Source organism: Salarias fasciatus, chromosome 6 (genome assembly GCF_902148845.1).
Source record: "Salarias fasciatus chromosome 6, fSalaFa1.1, whole genome shotgun sequence".
In the NCBI taxonomy this organism is placed as follows: Eukaryota; Metazoa; Chordata; class Actinopteri; order Blenniiformes; family Blenniidae; genus Salarias; species Salarias fasciatus.
Window position 1 is genome coordinate 31,383,018 of NC_043750.1, and position 26,625 is coordinate 31,409,642.

The 26,625-nt window shown below is 42.9% G+C and overlaps 1 protein-coding gene across 1 annotated transcript in view; it reads left to right on the forward strand.

The window, feature by feature from the left end:
• sorcs3a (sortilin related VPS10 domain containing receptor 3a) overlaps nucleotides 1-26,625 on the forward strand; it is a 265,372-nt gene that overhangs the window by 104,219 nt on the left and 134,528 nt on the right. Inside the window, exon 2 of the mRNA XM_030093398.1 lies at nucleotides 12,192-12,259. Within this exon, the coding sequence (XP_029949258.1) occupies nucleotides 12,192-12,259 (68 nt within the window). The remainder of the gene's footprint in view (nucleotides 1-12,191; nucleotides 12,260-26,625) is intronic.

Consider the following 26,625-nt stretch of genomic DNA (forward strand, 5'->3'; position numbering starts at 1 on the left):
GCTGAGGTGATGAGGCAGATAGGCTCACAATCTCACCGCGGCCACACGGGCCATTTGACCGCATTATCAATTGACCTTTCGCTCACCTTGCGGCTCCGCATTGATCCTCCTCCGGCTCTTCTTTGAAGGCCATGACGTCTGCCCGGGCACAGTCAATGACCAAACAGTCTATTCAGGATTTTTATCTCCAAAATTACATCTGGCACATAAAAAGACAACTAATCTGAGCTAGGATGCAACTCAGCCACAACATGTTTTCATCCTCTGATCTTCCCACTGGGTGACATGAGTCCACATGAGCCAATGGACAAACAGGTTCAGGTCCCCAAAATTATCAAAGGACAATTTCACATATATGTTGCTCGGGTGGCTCCTGGACCAAGACTTGCTTTGACCTCTCTCCTAATCGTGATCACAGTCTGACCTGAAAGTGTGTCTTTTCCTTTAAATTTGTCTCTTAAAGTGTGTGTCTCTCTGGACTTCATGTTCCATTGTGACTCAGGAAGCAATGAACCCTTCCAGAGCGGAAGATAAAAACATACTTACAGCATTTTAAAGCATTTCCTGAATTAGGCCCATAACTTTTATCCAAATCTGTTGACCTATAAATATGTGCAGAATAGTGGAACATTCAGCATTTTCGTTCCAGCAAGAAGATTTTGATCCAAATCAGTGACACATGAGTACAAGTTTTGTTTCCTTCCTTTCATTTATTTGATATTAATTTCTTTCTCTACATTTTTAGCCTCACCTCACACTGTCTAAACCAGGGGTGTTAAACATAGAACCCATGTTCCAAAACCGGGCCACAAGAAACTCCAATCCATCCCGTCAACCCATCAAGTTCTGTACAAATTTCAGAGAAAAGAATCATTTCTTTTTTGACAAATTTCTTCAGAGACCTGAGCTATCAGTGATTCTTCCTTGAAAGCAAGTCACCACATTTGTATCAAACTATTCTCAAAGCCAAGCTGTGAGCAATGTGTAAGTTTGTCCGAGCATGCATAATGCAGCAGCTATAGGAGACGTTTTTTGAGGTGTCACCATAATTTGCACCAGAAGTGTTCATGAAAACTGGCTCCATGTTGGGATTGTAGACATTTTCCATGATAATTATTTGATTTACTGAAAAATGTCATCACATATACTGTGCAAAACAACAAAGGTGAACTTGAGAGTTGAGCACTAGTTTGCTGGTATGGTACAAATTTGGGCTGCAAGTGACCCTTGAACTAAAATTTGTTTGATGTCTCTGGTCTCAACCTTAATTGAAGCTCAAACCCATAAAAAACAAAGTAATATAATCAATACAGTATACAACACAGAACCACCAAAGTGACATTAAGAAGGTTTGATAACGTCACAATTACAGTGTGGATCACAAACCAAGACCTGTGTCTCCATCTCGGGGGGAATTCTCATTGGCGTGATATTTTTTTATACCCACTCAAAACTAAGCATCCAATCCAGTTTTCACTTTTGTCCCAACACCCAAAACTGCCTTAACTCAGACATGAGCAACTGTTGGCCCGCTGTAGCACGTACTTGAATTATTTGAACCCAACAGAGCCAACAAATCAATGCCTTTTTCAATAGCAATAACAATATGCACACTTACTTATAACACTTACTTTGAATCAAATGAGCATCATTGACAGTCATTGATGTTAACTCAGAAGCTCCATTTCTCATTCATTGTTAAAAGAATACTCCGAAGATTTTGAACCCACGCCCTATCTCTATCATTTACAAAATGAGATAAGCCCATAAATACCTTTTTTGTGTCCGTTCATCCAGTGCCTGGCTAACAGCTGTTAGCATCGTAGTTAGCTTAGCTCAACTACGGCAGGTGAAGAGGAGACAAAGCCAGACTGAGAAAGTGGACAAAATACTCCTTCCAGTGGTCCAGGGGATGGCGAAGTAAATCCGAATGGTTATAAAACTTTTTTAAAGATGTGTTTTCTTTTCAATTCCTTAAAAAATCGTTTTGATACACACAAAACTGAACAAGCATAGTGTGCTGCGGAAGGATATACCAGGCGCACAGCGGCTGAGTCTATGACTTCTACTGCTGTGCTCCGGTATATCCTTCTGCGGAGCACTGTGCACGCGCAGGTCTGTGTGGATCAAAACATCATTTTAACGGATTTAAAAAAAAAAAATACGTCTTTTAAAATGCTTTATAACCGTTCGGATTTACTTCGCGTGCTAATACGCCGTCCCCTGGACCACTGGAAGGAGTATTTTGCCCACTTTCTCAGTCTGGCTCTGTTTCTTCTTCAACTGCCGTAGTTGAGCTAAGCTAACTACGATGCTAACAGCTGTTAGCCAGGCACTGGATGAACGGACACAAAAAGGTATTTATGAGCTTATCTCACTCTGTAAATGATCGGGATAGGGCGTGGGTCCAAAATCTTCGGAGTATTCCTTTAAAGGAGCCACAACTTGGACCTTCGGAAGAAAAGATGAGATTTTTTTGGGCCCTCTTCCAGGTCATAAAACCGTTAAATACTCAAGTCTGTATGGGACCACAAACACACCTGGGGCTACATCTGATGGTATTCATTATAAATATGACAAATGAAAATTTGAATATTAAAACATGTAGAAAAATCAAATGAACATCACACATGAAGCGGTTTCCTCTTAATTTAATAATTCTATATGCTCAGAATCGCTGCTATGTTTGGATCTGATTGGTGGAGTTTATCTTATTTGAGCCTTTAAAACCGCTCTCGCATGAAATGTTCATCACTGATGGAAACCGAACCGTGGACGCACTGATCGTAGGACAAAAACACACAAAAACAGCCTGTGAATCGGGGGTACGTGAACGTATTGCGGCGTTGCCGTCGTCGCCGCAGTTCCGCACCGCGCTTGAAATAATTTTAATTAGACATCCCGTCAGAGTACAAGTGCAAATCTGACGCCTGTCGAGCTTAATGGGTCAAAACAAAACGGGTGGGTGAGAGGCGGAGACGGAAGCAAAACAAGGCTGACAAGTCAAAGTGGAAGGAGACGGGTGGGAGGAGGAGGTGGGGGGGGCACTGATAACTGGAGGGAGAGGCAGCAGACTGAAGGTGAGGAGCAGGTTGGGACACATTAGGACGGGATTATGAGAAACTACAGAGAGAATAAAGATAAGACGTATACGGGCGAGAAGCACAGCAAAAAAAAAAAACAAGGGAGAAAGAGTGCGAGGGGGGGAAAAATACGAGCCCAGATAAACAGAGATAAAGAGGCTTTATAGTTAGGAGGGATATACAGAGACGGCGCCGGCAGGAAGAGGAGACATGAAGGATGGAGCAAATGAGAGGAGGCATGCGGTGAAGGAGGGGAGGACGGCATGGAGATGGTGAGGCGGACTGAGTGATGTCCAGACGGCGCTGCTGCGGTCTCCTCCCCCGACGTGGCCTTGGTGGCGCTCCGACGCCGCAGCGGCGCAACGCTAAAAGACCGCTCATCTCCTAACCTCATTTTCTTCTTTTCATCCACTCGCAGCCTTCATCTGAGAAGTGCTGCATGTATTTAATTTCTGAATTAAGTTGATGAGATAATTACAGTGTTCGCCGCTCCAGGCGTAACCTCAAATTCTCTTCTTTTCTCGCCATCGTAGTCGTTAAGAGAAGCTCAAGGCTAAAGGGCTTCATTATTTATTGTTAGTTTGTGTTCAGATGTGCAAACAGATGTGTGCTGTTGCATACACACGTGCTGTTTAAGCTTTAGGTGAACCAGGTAGCAAATCAGACAAACAATGGGAATGGTGTTCTTTTTCCAGATGTGCAAATAGATGCTGCTCATGCTTTAACTATTACTGCTAGTCAAAGCTAATTATACTCTCCATGGTTAGACTGAGCAGGATTCATTAAAAGTACAATCCTCAAACATGTTGAAGACATTTAGATACTTTCAGTGCTTGTTTTATTTAGGCCATAAATCGGGTTAAACTCAGTATGTCAGTTTAAACAGAACAAACAAACAACTTTTAATTCATATTTGAAATTCGGAGCCTTTGAAGTAGTGACAGTGACGCCCTTAAAGACATCAAGGTCCTTCTTAACAAAGCGAGAGGGGCCTTACATTGACTCCATTGACTCCATAATATCTGGAAGTCCAAAACGATACAGCATCAACACTAAGATCAGGCTTTACAGCAGCGGCATTGAGGCTGTGCTTCCGCGCAGCTCTGGATGTTGGTGAGTAACAAAAGGAGACATGAGAAAGACTGATGTCTTTCACAACAGTTCCTTCTGTCAGATCTGCGTTAGCTAGTAGCCCAACAAGACCACAAATGAGGAACCGTATAAAAAGATGGACAGTAGGGAAGAGATGGATCCACCATGGAGCAAAGCTCAGGACAGGGTTGAGTGGTGAAGCACTACTGCGGTCTTCTGTGTCCGGCAGGATGAAGAGCTGGAGCGAGAGTGAGAGTTAGATATAATGTTTGTAACATAAATATTAATAGTGACGAGTACACACACATTTGGTTGGACGGACAACCAAGCTGGTTTGTTACTACGATGGCTCTCAACTCTAATGGTGCGTTCACACCGGACGCGTTGCAAGCGTCACGGGCGTTGCTTTTACATTCAAAGTCTATGGTGGACGAGCTTCAACAGATCTAACGTGCATCAGGCGCTTTTTGAGCGTCGCTTTTCGAGCGTTGGCAACGCGCGTCACACGTGTCGCGCGTTGCAGGCGTCAACGCCTGAAGTTGGGAAAATTGAACTTTGGAAGCGTCAGCGCGAGCGTCATCCAATCACAGACGAGCACTCTGAGCGCTGATGCGGGCCAGAAGGTCGTCAAACTGGGCCCGGGAGAGGCGGAAGTACCGCTGAAAGCGAACCTCATCCTCACACAGCTCCTGGAGCAAATGGTGAAATTCGCCAAACTGCGAACGCCGCTGCAGGATGGGATGAACCCAAAAACGTCGCACAAGCGCCTGACGACGCCGTTTTCTGGCTTTCTTTATTAACTAAAGCCAAGCCAGTGTCTCGATGGGATCCGCCATTGTCAACATGAAGACAGGACACAGAAGCTCCTCCCACTCCCGCCAATGAGCTGCCGCGCGTCGCGAGCGTTGCAAGCGTCCAGTGGAGATGAACACGCGTCGAATTCCACACTTCACATGCGTCAATTTTGAGGCGCCAGTGACGCCCGTGATGCTTGCAACGCGTCTGGTGTGAACGCACCATAAAACTACCAAGTCCCACGAGTTGCGTTTATTTTACTTGCACATCAAGTTGATGACATAATTGCAACATTCAGAGTTTTGAGTTTTAGTGGAAAACCTACTCTTCTCGTCTTCCCTGACTAAGATGGTTATCAGAAGGAGTTCAAGGCTAATCATGGAGTAGCGGAAGCGTAGCTGGATAAACATTCTGCACCTTCGTTACGAGTTCAGAATTTTCACATTAAAGGGCGACGGGGAAGGTTGGCGTTGCGAGAGCGAGGGATAGAATATAACGAGAGCTCAAGGATTTCTGCCTGGAGTCCGACAGACAGAAGCACGGCTCAGATGTCAAGCTGTTGAATATTTGAAGAGGAATCCTTGCTGCTGAAGGACAGAGTTTAGATATCAGAACAAATGGATTGTAAATTATGAGAAGAGTCCAAGAACTCAACAAAACTGCAGAACAATACGAGAATCTCCTTCGACGTGGGACCGAAACATGTTTCTTGGTAGTCAGAGGGCGTTTTGAACCTAGTTCAGTTCGACTGCGATTCTGAGCATATTGTGAACTTTTACCAACTGGAAATATCAGTTTAGATTAAGGAAGAGGTCCTGGTGAAAAGAATGTCTTTCTTTCACTTTCCAGTATAGATTGCTGTTCCTCAGTATCTACAGGTCACTTCAACACGACATAAAGTGTGTGGATATTATTAGTGACCAGGAGACTAAACCTGCCCACTGTACATGTTTGTTACCGTAAAACACTTTGAACTGCGTTGTTGCTGAAATGTACCATGCAAATGAAGCTGCCTTGCCTTGCCCAGGATCAGGGTCAATGATTTTACTCATCAAAAATCCCAAACAAGCTTGTTAATTTCATACTTGTTTGACTTTCTGAATTGTTCCTACGATAATTACGCGTCATTCGGAGTGTGATCAGTCAAATAGAGCAACAAAAGCGGCCTTCGAATATTAACATTGCATACTTCCAAGGTTAAGCAACAAAAGCAGCGATCCTTCATCGCTTTTCCTGCAAAATGTCTGAAAGCAAGAGTGAAAAAGTAGCAATTAACCAAAAACTAAGAGGGTTGTTTTTTTGTTTTTTTTTAACTGGGGGAAAGAGAATCAGCAAGATAAAACTTCACACTGGTTTGAGAAACCCACCTAAATAACTGGAAATATGTAGATTTTCCTTTTATCTACTGGTGCAGTCAGTGAAGACAGTCTGGATAAGTGAGTTCGCCCCCTGCTGGTCTCCCAGTAGGTTTGCAAGCTGCACGTATTATTTGATGCTAAGTAGTATTTAGTATCTGTCCAGTTAATACAAAAAAAAATCTTTATCAGTATTTGTACTTAACACAATAGTCATAATCATTCCTGCCAAATCGTGAAAAAAAAAAAACGGTTCCATGTGTTTTGAACTTGATGTTAGTGGTTGGCTTGGCGGCCACCAGTTGACATTGTGTCTCATAAATGACTCTCGCCAGCTGACAGAGTAATTGCTCGGCTGTTGACATGCTCGGGAGAGGCGTGGAGGCTTAATGACTTCTCGATAATGATCAGTTCCAGCTGCCATTTTGGCGTCGGCCGTCCTGACGCCTGTTTGCAGGCGGCTAAAAGCCTGTTTTCAGATGCGAGAGCATCAATACTGGAGCGAGCGTGACATTTTGATATCAAAGGCGCGACGAGCTCTTTCTGTTCCAAACGGAGCGAACAAAGGGTGCATCTTTGAAATCGTCAGAGCTAAAATAGAAAAGTGTCTGAGAAGCCAGATCTGAGTGCCCTGGATGCGGATTCAAGTCTGAAATCTTTTGTTTTTGCTTTGATGCCACTGAAGGCTTTAATCGGGGTAAAGTGATTTCTAAAGCGCAACTAATTGAGAAAATAATATAAATGCTCCACAGGGGAAGCTTAGTTAATCTGATTAATCTAATGCAAAATGTTTCTTTTTTGTGTGTTGTTTTGTTTGCTTCTGTTGGGCTTTTTTTAGTTTGTAAAGTGCGATGACATTTGACAAGTGTAATTAAGGCAAATGGAAAGTAATTACACGTGATCATCAGTGCTCACATAGTTTTTGACATTTTACAAAATAATAACTTCCTGCACTAATCAGCCATATCATTATGACCACTCAAGGGTGACGCAAGTCACAGAGTCTCTCTTTATGGTGGTGTAAAAGATGAACAGTCAGTCCTCAAAGTTGATGTTACGAGACGAAAATTGGAGGAATGTGAAGATTTTAACCAGCCTGACATTGACTTGGTCGGAGCATCGCTGCTGCTTTTCTGGCGTGTTCGCACTCTGTAGTGGTGAGGATCAGCCAAAAGTGGCCTTGAGTGAACAGACTCAAACTCTCAGAATCCCCAGAGCTGCAGCATACTGACCTCCATCCTCCACCAGGGGGCCCCAGCAGCACTCAAAGAGCTTCTGGGTACATGGGCGTGGCTTATTTGGTGAACACTAACAACCAGGATGCACTATGGGAAGAAAGGGTGGTGGAGGGGCAGTATGTGGCTTTGGAACCTGGAGTCCATTAATGCTGGTGTTACTGTGATATGGAGCTTTGTTCCAGAACAGGTAGATCATGTCCATAAGGCAGGATCTATTGATGGACTCTCTCAGCAGAATGATGAACACAGGTGGGTTTCCAGTATATCTTTGGCCAATTTGGGAAAAGTTTTTGATGAGTTTTCCGATTTTAGACAACTTTAGGATGTATTGTCCATCAGGGTTTGATTAGTTTTGGGAGTATTTGGACTGCTCGATTTGTATGAGGTTGGTCTCTTTCTAAATTTACCACTCAAATTTTAGTTTTGGGGTTTCTGATGTTTTTACTTTGAACATATTCATGTCTAGTTTTGAGGCAGTGGTGGTCCCAAGACTAATAAAAAGGAAATTCACTGGTTCAAACAAGAACCTTAGAAATAAAACGGGTAAGAATTTCCTCAAGAAATTTAACAAACTATGATTTTGAATTTTTGCTAGAAAGTAAGCTGGTGTAGAACTGATTTGATTAAGTCAACCATGTGTTGCCTTTTTTTCTATATTTCTCACATTTCATTCCAGTGCAGCATTTGCAGGATGTACAGGTCAAACCAGTCAAATCCATAAATAGTTTCCATCAAAACATCTGGGTTCATGTACCAGGGCAGATCTTCAGAGGTTTAGAGGAATCCATACCTCCATACTTTCATGACAGGTTTGATGTAGTTGGGTTTTTCTCTGCTGCCTGGTATCATTTCCGCGCCGTCAGAGGTGACACCCCTTCAGGTCGCAATCAGTCACAAAAAAAATGCAGCTCAGCATTTTCATTCCTTCTGAAGAGTCATTCAGTGTCATTAGCGCACCGTGAGCTGAACCAATATTCAAAATTGTGTGTTGGCACTTTGACTTAGTGTGTGAGGAGGATGGGGGCATTTGGTTATGCTAATAATGTGTTTTCACCACAGTTGGTTAATTGCAGAGGCAACGAGGCTAATGCACGAGTGGCGCGCCTGACATTTTGATTCAATAATTGCAAGTCAGCTGAGGATCCAGAAGGGGAGAGTGTACTTGAAATACAGAGACCCTGTCAAACTTTTCTGTAAGCTGCAGGTTTTTATTTTTTCCCCCCTGTTATTGCATCTGCTGACTGTTGCACAAAGAGCTCCAGCACTTACAGGCATGCATGTAAATAAAGAGTGAGAGAAATACCTGCAGTTCTTTGAAATCCACAAGCAGTTAGCGTCCAGGTCTCAGACTTAATGTCCTCATAAAATGGCTTTTCATGGAGGCGGAAAAGATGTTCTTTAAAAAGACTTTTTAAGGTTAAGAAGCATTTGAGGAGACAAGAGTAATGTGGATTTTTCACTGTAGAAACACATATATTCACACACTTTCTCTGCGTTTGGTTCAATTTACTGAGAGAACAGATACACATGCGTAAAAACAGCTTCGCCACGGCAGATTGTGAGCTACATGTTTGACTTAGCAGTTCTTACGCAACCCTCAACAGGATTCTGGGCGAGTGGGATGCTCCAACTTCCTCTGGAGCATTGCCCATATGAAATACATGTGTGTGTTTCTGTTGGGCTGATCTATTTCACCGGGGTCACCAAAGCAGGTCAACTTGTACTGTTGCTTTATTTTAATGTGGGAACTTCTTAACTGCGACTGGGATTTGATCCTGACTCCTGGTTTTCTCTCTCTCTCTGTGTATATACAGTATATGTGTATCCACACACACACTCATATGATTACTAATACAACTCTGTTGTGGTGTCTGCTGGGGGAGGGTGTTCCTCACATTAGAAAGGGCGGGGTTTAGTCACCTGAGGAGGTGTGGTTCACTGTGGGTGGGGTTAAAAGGGCAGGAAATGGTCTGTCGAGTTGCTGCTTCCTGGAATGGCTGCTGCCACCATGTGCTGCCAATAAACGACACTCAGCTCCACTCTCTCGTCCGTCCCCTCCTTGTGCGACCGCCACATTGGTGACCCTGACGTGATTCGAACACACAGCCTTCTGACGTTTATTGAGTCACCCTACAAATAAAAAATTTACTGCATGCATAAACACATTTTAAGTTATTTTTGTTATTTGACTCCACTTATGCAGGTAGACTGACCAAGACATGTTTAATCCTGCAAAAATTAGATTACAGGACGTCACAGACAAAAAAACAAACAAACAAACAAAAAAAAATACAGTGCAGCAGTATGATTGACGCCATGAAAGGATAAAGAGCAAAGAAGACAATCTCTATGAACATGGTTCAGTCTGATTGAGATTACCCAGGGGAATCACATCAGACACGTTTCATACACACAGACACATGTGCAACATCCTCATATACATTTCCATAAGACTGTACAGTCCTCGTTTACACACTGCTGTTCATATTGCTTTCTCTTGGACACCCTCCAGTGCTTATCTTTGAAAATCAAGACATTGGGTACTCTTTGCTTGGACTTTTCTTCTCGTCTTTACTGAATCTCTTCCAATCCATATCCGGCGTGTTCAGCGTTGTCTTCTCTCTGGCACTGCAGCCTCGCCCGGCCTGAACCTTATGTTCACAGTCTTGGTAGGAGAGCTCCCTCAGGCATGTGGCACATCTTCCCACAAGTACTAGGCGAGGGTCTCTGATGAGCGGCTGGCTTGTTCACGGCGCCGGCGGCTGGAGAACGGCTCAGCCAGAGGTGGAAAGGTCCTGGAAGTCCGCGGGCCTCGGAGCTCTGGGAGGACATGAGTACGGCGGGAGGTCGAGGGTGCCGGGACGCCGGCTCTTTTCAGAGTTTCCCATCATTTCATCCGGCCCCCGCTCGCTGACTTCTGTCAGAGGAGTCACGGCCACACCTCCCGCGCCCCCTCCCAGCCAAGTGACTCAAGTCAGGCTGTCAGGTTGCTTTAAACAAGCAGGAGCCGGTTGTGTGGAGGGAGATGCTGACGAGAGACGTGGATGCTAATGAGAAGGAGCAGGACTCATTTAGTCTGCGGAGGAAACAGTGCAGCTCACAGAAACACAGAGACCGACGGATGATTAAAGCATCCGATTATGTAAAAGGACGTCGACCCTCCCGTCCGGTCAGGTCAAGTGTGTGATAAACACTGAATAATTGCTCGTGCATGCTTTTCCTGCACTCCAGCCTCGAGGTGGATATAGGTGGACGCTACCAGATGGTTAAGTGTAATAAACCGTACTTTTCCTGCTCTCAGCTGAGTTGAGAGTCTTACCTCTCGTTCGTCCCTCACACCGTCAGCTGTCGCCGCGCAGCAGAGCTGCGATCCTCCACTCTGGAGTGGACGATCACAGCTGACCACTGATCCCGTCACGCCAGCCTCGGTCCTTCATGTCTCGCGATTTTGGTCTAAAAGGCCTCCGAGTGCAGCGCTTATCAAAGAGCCCCGCCTGCTGATTATCTCCCCAGAAGAGCGGAGACCAAAGCTGTGAACACACAGACTCTTGAATCAGGTTTTTTCCACAGGGGGCGAGGATGGCAGCATGCTTCATCAACAGCAAAACTAAGTTTGAAAACGGCACACACAGCATCGAACACACAGTACCACGCAGTATTATGCAAAGCTCTACCTCCCAACATGCTAATCCATCATCCCAGGACCTTGTTTTTATAACTGACGTTCGGGGGGGGAATTTAATTCACCATGAATGCAAATTGTTGTTTTTTCCTACATTTTTTGGAGAAAACAAAGAATTGCACCTGTGAGATCTGTTGAGTTTGCATTAACAGGATGCTTCTCATGCAAATGTTATTGATTCTTCAGGTCATGAATTATGCAGTCATGTGGGACTGCAGCTCTCAAGGGGAAGAAAAAAAAAAAAAACACCCGCTGGAAATTAAAGCACTCCCCATTCATGCATTTGGTTTTCCAACTGTGATCCAGGTAGCTGCAGGTTGAACCGAAGTATCCGTCATATCCTCTGGCTCCTTCGGTGGGATGCTCCCCAGTACAGACAGGAAGTGTAATCACTCCAGCTTGCGCTCGCTCTGCCCGCCGGTGGCTTCCCAGCTGGATTTCAAAGGGAAGTCTTCTCAAGGAGAGATACAGGAGGCATCGCCACGTTCAACTGCCTCCTTTCAACATGAAGAAGCAGGGATTTCACTCTAAGCTCCCTCGGTCCGAGCTCCTCCTCTGTAGCCTAAAGACGTAGTTTGACATTTTAAGGGATCTTCAGTTTCCAGGCAACGTCACATAGATGACCAGCACCGAGCATGTTTTCAAAGAACACCTTTATTTCCTTCCTGTCTGCATGCAGGATCTGGCATGTGTGTTATTCCTCACCATATGATAACTAGCCTTCCTCTGTAGAGTGTTGTTCTGGGTTTTCCACTGGCTTTCCTCCAACATGAACTTTAGGTAACTGATCACTCTAGTTGTGGGTGTGTCTAATATGGATCAATTCACACTCTTGCATCTGACATTCTGCTGCCGTTGTTCACAGTTCTGTTCCACCGAAGACTCTGTGATTGATTTAGTGTCTTTTCAAAAGCTGAAAATAGCTTCTGCTGTCTTCTCTTCACAGGTGATCCTGATTCTCACCAAGCTCTACGACTTTCACATCGGCAGCGTGACTGAGAGCACTCTCTGGAGGTGAGCGCCGAGCCCTTCATCCTGTCAAGTATTAACCAGCCGAGGTCTTTGCATGCTCTCGTGTGCTTGATCAACAAATGGCTGGAATTAGCTTTGCATGGCGACCCCGTGACGAACATAATTCAGGAAATGAACCGGCCGGTGCAAAGCACTCGGAGCTGAGGATGTCTGCCTGTTTTCCCTCTGAGTCATTTGGTGACGCGTTGTGAAGCGTCGGACGCCGCCCACCTGTCTGCTCCCGCCGGTGGTGGCGTCCCCACCTGCTCCTCTGCCGCTGTGAACACTTTGTTCTGGTGTCACGCCCGGTCAGACGGGGCACTCAGGTGGAGGATGCTGTTTGCTCTGCTCTTGTTCGGCCCGTATTATCTGATGTACTCAGCTTCTTCGCCCCTGCGGGGAATAGAATAAACACTCACACACACACACACACACACACACACACACACACACACACACACACACACACACGTGTGTGCTCACACATACTTGTGAAACAACAAGAGAGCTTGTGAAGAGGGGGAAAATACACGAGCAGAAGAGCGAGTAACTCATCCCTGATGAGTTGAAACAACATGTAGCCCATTTTCAAATCCGAATTGTGTGACTCGTTGACAATTATTCCTTTGTGCGCCTTTGAGGGTGCTGCCACACACATGACAGAGTCCTCTCGGGCTACATTTAGCTGGATTTACTAGGAAAACTGTGTAATTTAGAACAAAGACTTCTTTCAAAAGACTGACCCCTCTCAAAAAACCCCCCAGAATATGGCATTATTTAAACTTTGGCTTAGCAAATCAATAACAAAGACTAAAGACTGGATGCACAAACAGTGCCGGTAGGCTTATTATTGGAGTAAATTTGTCTGCTTAGCTTTTCCACATGGTTGTGCCCTGTACCGGTTTACCACATCTAGATATGAATGGAATCACATCTGCCGTGTAAAATATGAACAGAACTGTGATAGGAAATGAAACAGTGAAGGAAGGGGCAATAAGAATCCTGTAAAGAAAAAAAAAGAAAAAAGCATCACGAATGGCACAAGTTATGTCCTGTTCTTTCAGGGATAATGGTGGCTTCCCATCAGGTGTTGGTGGGAGAAAAAGTTCATGTGAGACTGCTGCTGGCATCCAAGCTGTAAATCCAAAACCCAACGTATAGAAAGATCAGTTTTCACTCATCTTCCGTGTTATGTCATCAGGGCCTGATGGTGCCAGTTTTAATCACAGCGCTCCTCAGCTACACATGAAACTTTCTGATTTGAAACTTGATCTGCAAAAATTCTGCTAATTTTCAATTATATAGTCTTACAGAGAAAAACAATCACCCAAAAAATGGTCATTTACAAGTAATTTTCAGCAATTTGCATAGCAATGGTATCCATGGAAATGCCAACATTTTCCAGAGGAAATGCAGGGAAAGTTTTGTGAGGGGAAACAAAAAGTCTGAAAAGCACATTTCATTTTTTTGAAAAAGCATCTGAAAAGAATAGGTTCTTGTTCTTCAACCGAACGGCCTTCAGTCTTTTTAGCCACATCAGATAGACTCATCGTCGAGGATCTTTGGCGTTCAAACCAGAGCCGGTACAGAGAAACAAACACACACACACACACACACACACACACACACAAAAACCCCAAAACCATCTGCATGCCATTTTTCTCTTCTTTCTTTTTCAGATTTCAGAACTGACAGTCCTTTTAAAGACACAGAACACTTGCACTTCTTAAGTTTGCTCACTCGGCCCAGCTTGAAGTGCTGGTTTGACAATGATAAGCGCTGCCAAAGTGACTGCTAGCCAGTTTTGACATTTAGACAGCTACTGTGTAATTTGAGTCCTGAGGCGAAGAGAGAGCGGTGTTTTGGTGTTTGAATAAGTGCAGGGGAAACGCAGTCCCTTGATATCCCGCGGTGCGATCCAACCCAGACACTATATCGCAGGAAAAAAACAAAAAAAAAAAAAAAACTTGGGGAAATGCTTTTTAAATAATTAAATGCTTGCTTCATGATACGAATCTACTATCTGTGCTTCTAAACTGTCTGCATACATGACAGGCAAAAAGAGAAAATAGTTTCAAACTCTTCTCCCTCTGTGTTTATCACATTATTCATCTATAAAAACTTTGGTGGAAAAAAAAAAAAAATCTCTGTGCAGAAGTTTAAATCTGCTCACTTTGATGATCCCTGCGCTCAATGCTGCATAAACACCCTCAGACAGACCCCCCGTCACCCCGCCGCACGGAGGGAGAGAATGTAAAGGCGTCTACAGGAGAGACCAAAGCTTCTTAAAGCGCAGTGAGTCAGAAGAAGAAGCTTCAGGAAGAGAAAAGTCACATTTCTCACTATAACAGATTCAGGATGTTTCAGTGGATCCAGTGTGTCCTGCTCCAAACTGAACCACCACCACCCCCCCCACCCCCCCCACCTGTTATTATAAAACCCTGCCTCTCAACCAGTGACTTCAACATTTTTTCAATAGATTACTTTGCAAAGACAGTCAAAAATGAGTCTCATGAGCCACAATTATGGGTTTTTACCAGGGTGTTTTAGTGCTGCAATGGATGTGGGTTCAATCCCCTATACTTGCTCTGTCCCTAAGTCAAAATCTTGAGCAAGGCATTAAAACCCAACTGCTCCATATTCCACATTTCCTCCAGTTGCTTCCACCTCAAGTTGATCTTAGAGAATATAATGCTGAATAATTGACATTAAGGCCTCGTTTACGTGACAAGTGAAAAAGGAAAGCTTGCATTTTGGGTGTGTGTTTTCATGACAACAGCACTCGTACGGTAACTACAATGTTTTCAGCATTTCTGCACTTTCCATGTAACATCGTAAACATAACGCTTTTTTGAAACAAAAATACAAAAACAATGTGAAATGCTATCAGGTGAACTGACCCTGAAAGTGAAGTGTGCGTGCAGGATCATGATAAAGATTGTACTTCTGCTTTCCAGTCCTCATAAAATTAACAATCCTATGTTGTGGTCTTCAGCTTTGTAAAAGACTTCTTTCCCTCCACACTTTTTCTAGCACATGTGCAGAAGTGCATGTGTGGTTCCATTTTCATCAATGTACACAGAGAACAACTGTTTTCGAAACGTTTCACCTTTGGAGCCGTTTTTCAAAACGTTTGGTTTTCACTGGCTTGAAGCACCATTGTCACGGACACAGACACCCAAAATGCAAGGTTTGTGAATACCTTGTGACCAGAAAATTATATGGCTCAAAACGACAAACCAATGCAGGGAAAAAAAATAGAAGGAACAAACATTATAGTCGGAAAGCAAAATAACAAGACAGGATAAAGAAGGGAACAATGCTAATGGACCGACGATGATAAAAGGTGGAGTCGGAGGGAGCGCTGAGGAGCAGCAGAAGGGAAAACTCACAAGAGCGGAGAGAGTATAAAGAAATGAACATAAATGAAAAACAAGTCACAAAAGATCAGAAGGGAACAGAAAACATGGGCTGTGGCAGTTTTTCTTCCACCTGGGAGAAATGCACATCAATTTCTTTACATGTTATACAAGCAGTAACAATCAAGACATCCTGTTTTATTCTGTTGTGAAGCTGTGTGGTCAGATGGAATGGTTTCAGGACTTCTTTTGATGGCACCAGGGACCACTGATCCATTGATCCAGGGGTCAGGGGTCAGGGGATGCCTTTTCCTCAATGAGAAGGAAACGGGAGATGTTTACAGGCTGACTGAGAACAAATAGACATCTCCAAAAGACACTGAGGCTCCCCTTCTCTGGAGGCGTTCTGATCCTCCCAGACTTCGAATGTTCTCGCTCTAAAGCTGCCACAGGAGTCCGTACCGTGTTACGTAAGAGGCGCGTGCTGTCCGAGTGTCTCCCTCTGCAACCTCGCACTTTTTTTCTTTTTTTTTTGCCCACAAATAAAAGATGATTGAACTCACATACACCCTGGCGGTGCCATCAGAGGGAAATGCGGCATGACAGATGAAGTCTTCGGGGGAGATGCAGTCAGGTGAAGTAACTTATCCATGGCGTGAGAACAAGGGGCATCGCGGTGGTTGAAGATCAGCGTTATTGGCAGCACTCCCAGCCCCGTCGCTCATCCACAAATCTACAGTGAGCGAGGCAACTGACCAGCCAGGCTTGACATGATTGTGGCTAAAGAAAGACAGAAAGCACGCCAGAATACCTACGTTACTTTATGGACTTTACATGAGCTGCTTTTTTAGTCCTTCAATTTTAACCAAGAACCTTTGATTGTTTTCATTGTTTTCCTCAAGAATTACAGAGCTGCTGTACTGTTTGCCTCAGCATTACCTAGTACCATTGCTGTTTCACCAAACTCCTGTTTACTGAAGGAGCCTTAATGATCCTGACTAAACTCAGTCAGTCCTCTCCTTACCACAACATGAAAGATGCCCCGCTGGGGCTAGCATTAGCAGTTAGCTTCTCTTTATAAGAGCTATCTGATCTCATCTCAGCTGTTAGGATGCTGCTTCTTTTCGTTGTCATTTTGTCTTAAATATGCTTCTTTAGAGAAGCGCTGACGTCAAGATTATAAAGCATCTTCCTTCCACTAACTGATGTTACTCCAGCTGAACTGGGCTGAAGAAAATTCAAATGGCTCAGTCCACGTTTCAGAAGTGTTTCATTTTGAGACAACAACTTTTTGAAAACATTTGCCGCTGAAAACAAGGGAGTTTTTGTTTTGGACCACTGGCCGCTGCTGTTTTATCTAATAAAACCATCTGTGTATAAATGCGAAGAATAGTAAATACCGAAACTCCTTGAAAAAACTATCTTTCTTTGTAGTTCAGGTCCACTAAGTAACAGTTATTTGGAGAAAAAAAAATACATATAATGTCGGTCCACATGTGATCCAGGTGTTTATGTAGTAATGTTTAGAAAAGAAGCACGGGTAAGTTGAAGAGTGAAGAACACACACTGCACCTGGAAGAAAGAATCCTCCTCAGACATAAGCAGAACCGTTTCATCTGACCGTAGTGCACACGTACAGTATCAGCATCTCATGTTTACCCAGAGTCGGAGTGTTTTGAAAAGGTTGCACTTTGGAAGCTGTTTTCAAAAAGTTGCATTTCCAGTAGCTCCGAGTGGAGCCATCATGTAAATGGACAATGTAACGAAACTTTGCTATTTTCACTTCAAAGTGTTCAAAAAGGACCTGAAAATGTCAATATTACATTAGTGCACATCAAATGAAACCAGAATAAAACACTCATGCTAATCTTTTGCAGACTATCTATTGGAATATTTTAAAGAAATTGTTTGTGAGAGTGGATGTTCAGCGATTTTTGGCCTCTGGATTACTGAGGGAGAGCTCAGAAAGGGGTCCACAGTTTTTTTTTTTTCTTTTCTTAACGTTCATCTGGGAACCAATAAAGAAAAACAGGTTTGAATGGCAGGTTTTTCTATGAGCCACAGCAGAGACGTGGGTGACGTCCTGCTTGCGAATGCTTTTCTAATAAAATGCCCAAATATTTGTGTGCTGTTACCCTTTCGATTAAACGTACCTTCAGACATGAGCATTACAGCAATTTACAGAGAATCTGAGTCCACGGTGGCAAAGAAAAAAAGAGATTGAAAGAAAGTAACAGACTAGAAAGACAGGAGGCAAACAAGCTTCTTGCTCGACTGTGTCGGAGAAAGCCAGCTGTCGGGACTCAGCTCCGGATCCGCGATTCGTCTCTCCGCTGCCAGCTAATTGAGATCACAGCTCTGATAGGGTTTGAAGAGGAGCAGTCGAAGAAGAATGTTTATCACTTCACTGGAAAACGTCCCAAATGGCAAGTCTAACGCTGCCTTTTTGCAAAGGTCAAGGCGGTGGCAACACCTCAAAGCGTTGCTCCGACAGTCTGTCAATTTTAATGAACATCCTGACCTTAAACAATGAAAGCTGATCAGTCAGCCTCTGCATAATTTTCTAAAGGAGCCTTCATATGCGCGCGGTGGATAGAGAGGGGGAGGGTGGTGGTGAGAAATGAAAGCAAACTACTCATTGTTGACAATAAATCAACTCGGCAAAACACTTCTTCTTCTTCTTCAAAGTTGCTCAGCCTCTCTCATCCGGCCCCTGGAGTATGGTCCCTCTGCTGAGGGGGATTTATTAAAAATGACAAGCCCTTACCTTGTTCGCAGGTGTTCCGACGTGGGGAAATTAACACCAACAACAGAGTCGACGTGTGCTGCCCTCCTCCGCCTCGACGAATCTGACACAATCCTGCATTTTGCACTTTTTACCCTCCAAAACAATCAGGTGCTGCTGTTGTTTTCTCTGCTTTTCAGCTTTATTGAAGTTGCGTTGTCTGTGTGTTGCCGAAGCAGCGAGCCGGAAAACTGGAGATGATGCTGTTTTAATCTGTTGTGTAGCAGAGCACAAACAGGCCAAAGTCCTCATTTCTTCTACAGGGCTGTGTTTGTGTTTGAAACGGCTGTGACTCAGACGCCGGCGCAATTATAAATGATGGCAGCATAGTTCAATGGAGACCTGCTTCATCGATGACAGAAGAGGTTTAAGGGGACATAAAGGATTTCTTTTTGATTTTTTATTTTTTTTTTAGTTTGATAGACATTATTTATACCCTGGGTTTTAGGTACAACTTTGTTACAGTGTGGTGGGAGTGTATTTAATCACTGTATTTTGGCCTGATGTTGTCAAACTTCTGTGCAGCAGTTTATGTACATTTAACATGCAGGATGATGAGAAGTGATCGATGGACTGGTGACCTGTCCTGGATGTACCCCGCCCTCACCCACAGTAAACAGGGATGGCTTCCAGCGCTCCATGACCCTGCACAGGATAAAGTGGAATAAAAGATGGATTTATAGAAGTGGGTTTCTTTTCTATTATAGATGGCTCTTAAGGATTTCATTGATCTTTTGGTTTAGAGTTTATATGGTCTCCTTGTGCCTACATGGATTTTCATCAGGTGGTCCAGCATCAGCCACCAATCCACAGATATGTGTTGAACTCATGGATTTCTCTGAATCATCTGGAGGACGGAACACTTTAAGGACTGACTGTTTAACTGAATCATATCCATTTTCAGCCAGAATTGGCTACAGCTCACCTGTAATACAGATATTGGATGAATGAATATGTGTTAGAAAATGAAACTTAAATCCTTTGAGTTATTTCATCACGAATCCTGAAGCTGGATGATTAACTTTTTTCCCCTCTGGTTTAATGTTCCAGGATTTTTTTTTTCTCTGAGATGACTCACAGTGCTCACCTGGTTTATTTTGATCCACTATATCCAAGAAGCTTTAGTCTTTAAATTTTCTCCCAACCGTGACATGAAATAGATCTTAGTTTGATGGAGAGGTGTTAGCATTAGCGTTAGCAGCTGGCTCTGCAGGGATGACCGTGGCCTTCCTGATCGCAGGAGTTAACACTCCAGAGATTCATTAATTAAATCCTGTTACTGCGGAGTGAAAACATCAACTCGGGCATGGACCACTTATCACACACGTTAGCATCACAGCTCATAGCTGCACTTCCATTAGCCATTCTGAAATGATAGCAATATAGCTGCCAACTCACTCTGATCATCTGTAATTTACCCAATATTAGCATTAGCATTTCTAACCCACACTGATCAACCTTTTTCACACATTAGCAGTACAACTAAAAATGAAAAGACACCTTGCTGCAGAAAGGATGTATTTTATAAGTAAACCTGAAACATTCACATTAGTATCTCAACAGAAAGAAATTTAGACAGTTTCATTGCTAATTGCAACAGCTTCAAAATAATAATTATCTTTTAGAACACATGAACAGTCCACACTTTCACTAACTTTTACCAGTTTTTATTCTGTGACTTTGGATGGAAAGCTAGTGTAAAATGGTCGAGTCAGGGACGATTACTGTGCGCTCTCTAACAGCTGCACTCCTCAATCTTGTGTCAGAAACTTCTGCTTCTTCTGTTCTGGGCTGAATGCTGGAAAAGAGGTGGAATCGCTCCCTGTACCACCTTATGGTACAAACTAGTATTACAAGATTGCCTGGGTTTTGGCTCGCTGTCAACTTTGGCTGAATTGTCAGTAACATTATGATGTTTATCAATTTGCTCCTGACTGAAATTATTCCATAACAAAGCTTTAAGACAAAGTCACTTTTTCAAATGATTCACAGTATTTTGTTTTTCATTTAAGTAAAAGTCAAACATGACGATATATTACTTGTGTCTAACTTGTGTGCTAAGGGTCAGATTAGCAAGAGTAAATCCCATTAAGTGCGCCTCAGGAAGGTGGAATTTTCACAGCTGCAGAAAAATGTTGAGAAATTGCTACTTTCAAAGCAATTTCAATAATAGGGCTAATTTGATCAAGCTGGCAGTGAACTCCATGGGTTACATAATGTGTACATTTATTGTTCCATTGCAAAGGTTCCAGTGAATTTAATGACTGATGTAAAGAGAAAGGATTCTCGTGTAAGCAACGCTGATAGATTTTGCACGTTTGGAGCCAATTTGACTCCTTTTTTTTTCCTCTCACTGTTCATTGCTGTGACTGACCTCCTCATGTGGAGAAGAGTGACATATTGTCAGTTACATCTGACAGCAAGCGGAAATGAATTCATCGTGCCAATTCAAACACACAGCAAATCAACGCAAACTGGCACCACCACATTTCTCTTCTGTCAGTTTTTGAGAAGATATGATGAGAAAAAAGGGAATGACTGTTTGACTCACTTCATTTCTTTTCCCGTGTACATATCTGGCTACACAGTGCTAATGCTAACTGGTTAAGATAAACAGCAGTGCATCTGTCTGAAGCCACAGTCCCACGGTTTAAGCTCAGTTAGTTTCTCTTTTCTCCCCACAAATCACCAAGAATGGCTCATGCTGGGAAAGGCTCCCGTCTTCAGTCCATCATAAACATCCATCCTCTTCAGTTTGGTCGCCAGTGGCATCCTGGACATTGGTAGAAACGAACAGCTTTGTCCCAAAGAGTGGAACAAACGTACCGCCGATAAACGAGCTATAACTATCCAACTTTTGTCATTTCATCCTTCAGGGGAACAACATTGTAGTCTTTGTCGGTTTCATTTCATTACGGCCAATTTTCCCACCAACTGATCGGGCGTTTGAGTGTAATTATTTTTGATTTAATTGGTCTTATTGGCGCCTTCAGTGAATTAACGCTAATCTGATAGTAGACAGAGGAAAAAAAAGAAAAGCTTCTCAGTCTCTGCACTCCTCTTCGTCCCTTATTAACATCCTGATTACAGCTGTAATGATGTTTGGTATGAAGAAATGTTCATTACCAGAATAACTGCCTGAAATTAGCATCACTGAAAATGACAGTGATTATGAAATATCAGGCGACAGTCAGGCGATGGCAGGACAGACTCGGTGTCTTCTTCTTCATGGAAGATAATTATTCGACGGTGAGTAAATCGTCCCAGTTTAGAGACGGGCTGGATTTCCATCCGTCAGACGTCAGCCGCGGTTATTTTTAACCCCTGTAACAGAAACCTGGTATTGGTTGTGTTGTGGGAAATACAGGATCCAGTGTTGAGCCATACGGGGAATAGAAGTCAGGTTATCTGGACCTGTGCTGCTTTGGTTTGACCTCTTTTTTAATGATGTGTCTCCGGTGAGTCACTCAGTTGAGAAGAACTGCAACAACTCTGGTGAATCTCTGTAACATCCTTCAAAGAAATGTGTAGGGAGTAGACTGAACCATTTCTGCTCCGTGGATGATGGTCTGACACATAAAGACTCCGGTAATTTGTCTGAGGAAAGATGGGATGAGAATCTCTGCTGCACATCTCGCTTAATTTTAAAGGCTGTAGAAACAAACTAAGCGGACAAAACAATAAAATGGTGGGTTGTATCTTCTGGGTTAAAAGTTTCTTAGCCTAAAGTCTGCAATATTTATGACATTTTCTGCAACGTTCCATCCAGCAAAATTAACCTAGAGCTGCAAAGAATGATTAATTTTCTGATTTTAGCGAGTGCAGCTCAAAAACCTATCTATGATATTTTACTATATGCGCGAGAACAGGTCCTCAAGTCACATTTACATTTCCTAACTTCAGTATGTTAATGGTAGGCTTTTAGCTTTTGTTGTCATGTTTCATGGATCTGTTTTTTTTTCATTATTAAATTTTCTAGCAATTTGTTGTGTTTTTAGTGAGTTTATCCATTATCAGTAATCTTTCACTATCTTTGCAGCTTCAGTAATATTTATTTTCTCTTGATGTTTATGATGATTTTAAATATTTTAGCAACTGCTAGATATTTTAGCTGTTTCAAGTTTTTTTCTGCCATTTAAACCATTTTTATCCACTTTATCTTCTTTACCATTTTTGGTATTTCCCACTGAACTTATCTTTTATTAAAAGTTTCAGTCGTTTCTGGGCTGTTTTCGCAGCTCCAGATAAACCAGCAGGTTGTCAGTGAAAGCAGCTATGCCAACATTGAATAAAAGCTCTATTTTCCTTGGATAAGTTTCCTTTATTTTGTTTTAATCGTGGTTATTTAACTGAGAGGTGACTTTGGAAGCTCAGCATTTCTGTGCTGAAGCGAAAGGCGGCGTGCAGCTGACATAGCGGGATGTTTTTAAATGTTTAAATGTCACATTTGTCTCCGCGAACTGTGAGATAAGAGTCCTGTTGAAAGACAGATGGTGCAAATAAAACAGCAATAAGATTTAAAAAACAAACAAACATTCATTTCCAGTTGATTTTGCAGAAGCTTTAGGAAGCTGCATAATGAATCTTCAAGCATTGGACTGCTTGACTGTTTCCTTTTTTACGTAGTAAGAAAGATCTGCATGTGTGAGGTGAAAGTTTGACGTCCTGTCATTGGCACAACTGACATATCCAGATCTACTCCTCATCCTACAAATGTTGCACCGGTTAAAATGGAGATTAATGGAGTTTGTCTCCATTATTACATTGACATGAAGTGTTCTTGCCGGAAAGACATCAATAAAACATAGATTTCCTGATATTTTTATTTTTTTGTAGAGACGCACCAATACCCCCTTTTTAAAGGACAAAGTACCTTGAGCCAATATGCTGAACACTAAGACGAGTAACTATTAAATTCCATGAAGGCTAATTCTTATTCCATCCCTTTAATTTCACTGTACTTACACGATATTAATAATAATTTTTAAAAAATCATTCTATTCCATTCTATTGCAGTATCAGACCCCATTCCTATTTCTTGTTTGATTCAGACACATTTTTCAATAAACATGCAATCTATGTTGAGTTTTTTCTTTCTTTTTTTTTCTTGAAATCAAAGCACAATTTAGTAATGTTATTACAAGCTCCCACTGGTTTGTCTTTAACAATTTGTCTGGAAAAGAGAAGAAAAAAACAAAAAACCCTAAAGCGTTGTATAGGGGATCTTTCAATGCAGTTCACAGATTCTCCCTATGTGTAAAAGTACTTTTTCCCTCTGTCCAAAACCATGTTTGAGATTTTTTTTTAATGACTTAAATTCAAAACAATACAGCTTAATGATTAATACATGTAATGCACTTGCTAAATCCATGTAAATTTGTGTTTTTCAGCATTTATTTCGACATTTTGCTTATAAAGCTTGAGGCAAATTAGTCAGTTAAATTATTACGAGCTACCTGGGAAGCAGTAATATGAAGACATTTTTGCTGCCAACCCTTTAACAGTGGAAAGTGGAAGGAAACCGACGTTCTCTCCTCAATGAGCCGGGGATTCCCTCACGAACATCAGAGAGATGGACGCACACAGAGCAAAGTGCAGTGGAGACGGTGGCGTTATCGGACTCCTCCTCTCCCCACGGTGGCAGGACCGGGTCGCCTGGGGGTGAAGAGTGACATCCTCTCAAATTGCATCATTTTGCTGAGCATGCTCACAGGCTGTGTGATATTTCACAGGTCAGTGCCTGTAATAAGGGCCGGACTCTCTCTCCGAGTCACACCTCATGTCTGTGACCTTTCCCAATTGGACTTGGTATTTGTCTCGCCAGCCCGGCCTCACCAGAACTTTTCTAAAGCACTCCATGGAAATGGCTCGACCCGGGAGCAGATTGATACAGTCCGTAAAGGCTCAGATAAAGTGGAGCAAAGCCTGGAAACCTGTGTGATGGATGCAGGTCGACACATCATGTGATGGAAGTTATTGAAGATTCAGTGTGATTGTTGCTGAAGCAGCGGAGCTACAGTCTCTTTGCTGGCTTCATTCTTAGCAGCATTAACGTGAGAGCTATCTCCTATCAATGCAGCTCTGGAACCATTCCAATGAACTTCTATTCCCTGCTAAAGGGCTGAACAACACTACAACTTTTCTCGTTTCTGCATCGAGGTTATATGTGAAATGTAGCTCAGTGTCACAACTCCAGGATGGGTTGCAAAACCGCATGCAGCTCATTGGTTATGTTCATTTTCCTGCAATAACAAGCAAATTGGGACAAAGACTGTCGGTGGTGCTGCAAATTTGAACTCTGGGTGCAAGCCAGCACACTGTGGCGGTGAGCTGCAAGTTAGCATCCTGCAGGGAAGGACAGCAAAGCGATTCTTTTGCTTCGTTCCAGGGAAATGTGTGCTGTTCACTTTTGATTTTAATGGCATTACTCCAATAAGGCGTCCGTTTACTACAAGCTCAGTCCTCAAATCTTTACTTACCTGTCAATTGTAAATTACCATTAGCATGTATCACCACAATTAGCATTCGTAGCCTTGAATGAAGGTTACATATTTATAACAGTGTTTTTCATGAAGCAACAGTAAAATCATTACCATTAAGAAGCTACTAACACAGTTAAAGTTGGTAACATGTCCGTGAGCTCATTAGTTGTTCCTGTGCTCACATTTGAGAATGGTTGTTGTCTCTATTTTTAACAAACTGAATTAAAACAGGATTAATATGGGATTTTCTCCATAAATCACCTTTGCTGCTGTAAAAGAGGTCATTAGATTGCATCCCTTTTTTCACTAGTTATTTAAATGAGTACTTCGTTAATTACACACTATTGGCCTTTCTTCTCGCACCCTGAAGCCAGTGCTCATTTGCTTGCTGTCATAACAGCAAATGGTTGATTTTAGAACGCAGTTTTTGTCCCGGGGGTGATGGGAAATTTCACACCGTAGCTGTTCAAGGGCATCTGGCTCCCTCAGAGGGCCGTGGCTTTCTTACTCTGGTTTGTGGTAATGAATTTTATCAGTTTCTGGTTCATGACTACTTTTGACTGGTCATCCTTTCGAAATGAGATCATTACCATTAACCGGCATCAGCTGTTTATTTTATTACATCCAGATTGTAGAGCATCTTCCTCCGCTTACCGGCTCTACTGCTAGAAGGAGTTTGTGCTAATAGATGGTAAAATAGGTGTAAATCAACCCAGCTGTTCACAGAGATGCTGCTGCTATTGTGGTGAGAAAAATGCCCTTCTCTGGTTCCTCATACATTTTTTTTCTTTTATAATTGACTTCAATATGAGATATTTTCTGTGTTGTGCTTTCTTAGGTCTTGGATGTTTTTATTTTTGTTTTACATGACAGTGTTTTCAAGTGAAAATGAAAAACTTGTTGCGTTTTGGGTCACTTTATACAACAAAAGTGCTCAGAGTTTATGGGACTTGGTAGTTTCATAGTGAAAAGTCATCGTAATAGCAATTCATCTTTGTCATCCATCCATTAAACTGTTTGTGTTCCCGCTATCATTAATAGTTCAAGCGTATTAGTGCCAACTCATGGCCTTGCATACCATTTTCAGATTTTCCACCAAATCCATGTGAAAAGACACGGTTTTCAAAACGTTGCAGTATGAATGTAAAACCTGCGTGTGACAGTGTATTTGGTTTTTTGGGAGCATCCAGGTTCCGTGCAGGATCTCAGCAAGTCAGACTCATCAACAAGCAGTCACCTGCAGGTTTTCTGCAGTTAGCACTGGTGCTATAGCTGCACGCACGTTTAGTCTGTGCCCGTACCAGATGCTGGCGGCTTGCTCACCAGCCGGTTTCCCGGTCAGCAGCAGCGAGGCCGCAGGCTCAGATCTGGAGAGATTACGGACGTGCTGCTGCCAACACTGAGAGACGCTGCCAGGATGACGAGTGTGTGAGTGGCATGCGGGCGCGGGAGGAAACTTTAGTGAAGGTTGGAGGAAAAGTTTATTATTCACATTCCCTCCTTGCTCTTACTTACCTTGGTAAAACTTCACTTTCACATGTCTGAGTTATAAGTTCCACATGATTGGCTCCGGAGCTGCTTATCAGAGAGAAGAAAGGTAGCAGATAAAGGCGCTGCAGAGTCGTGAAGGATAGCTCCCACTCACCTTCCAGGAGAGCGATTTTTTTTTACCTCCCTCCCCCCGACTCTTCTCTTTGGAAAAAAGCAACAAAACATGTATTTACCCCTGCGCTGCTGCAACAG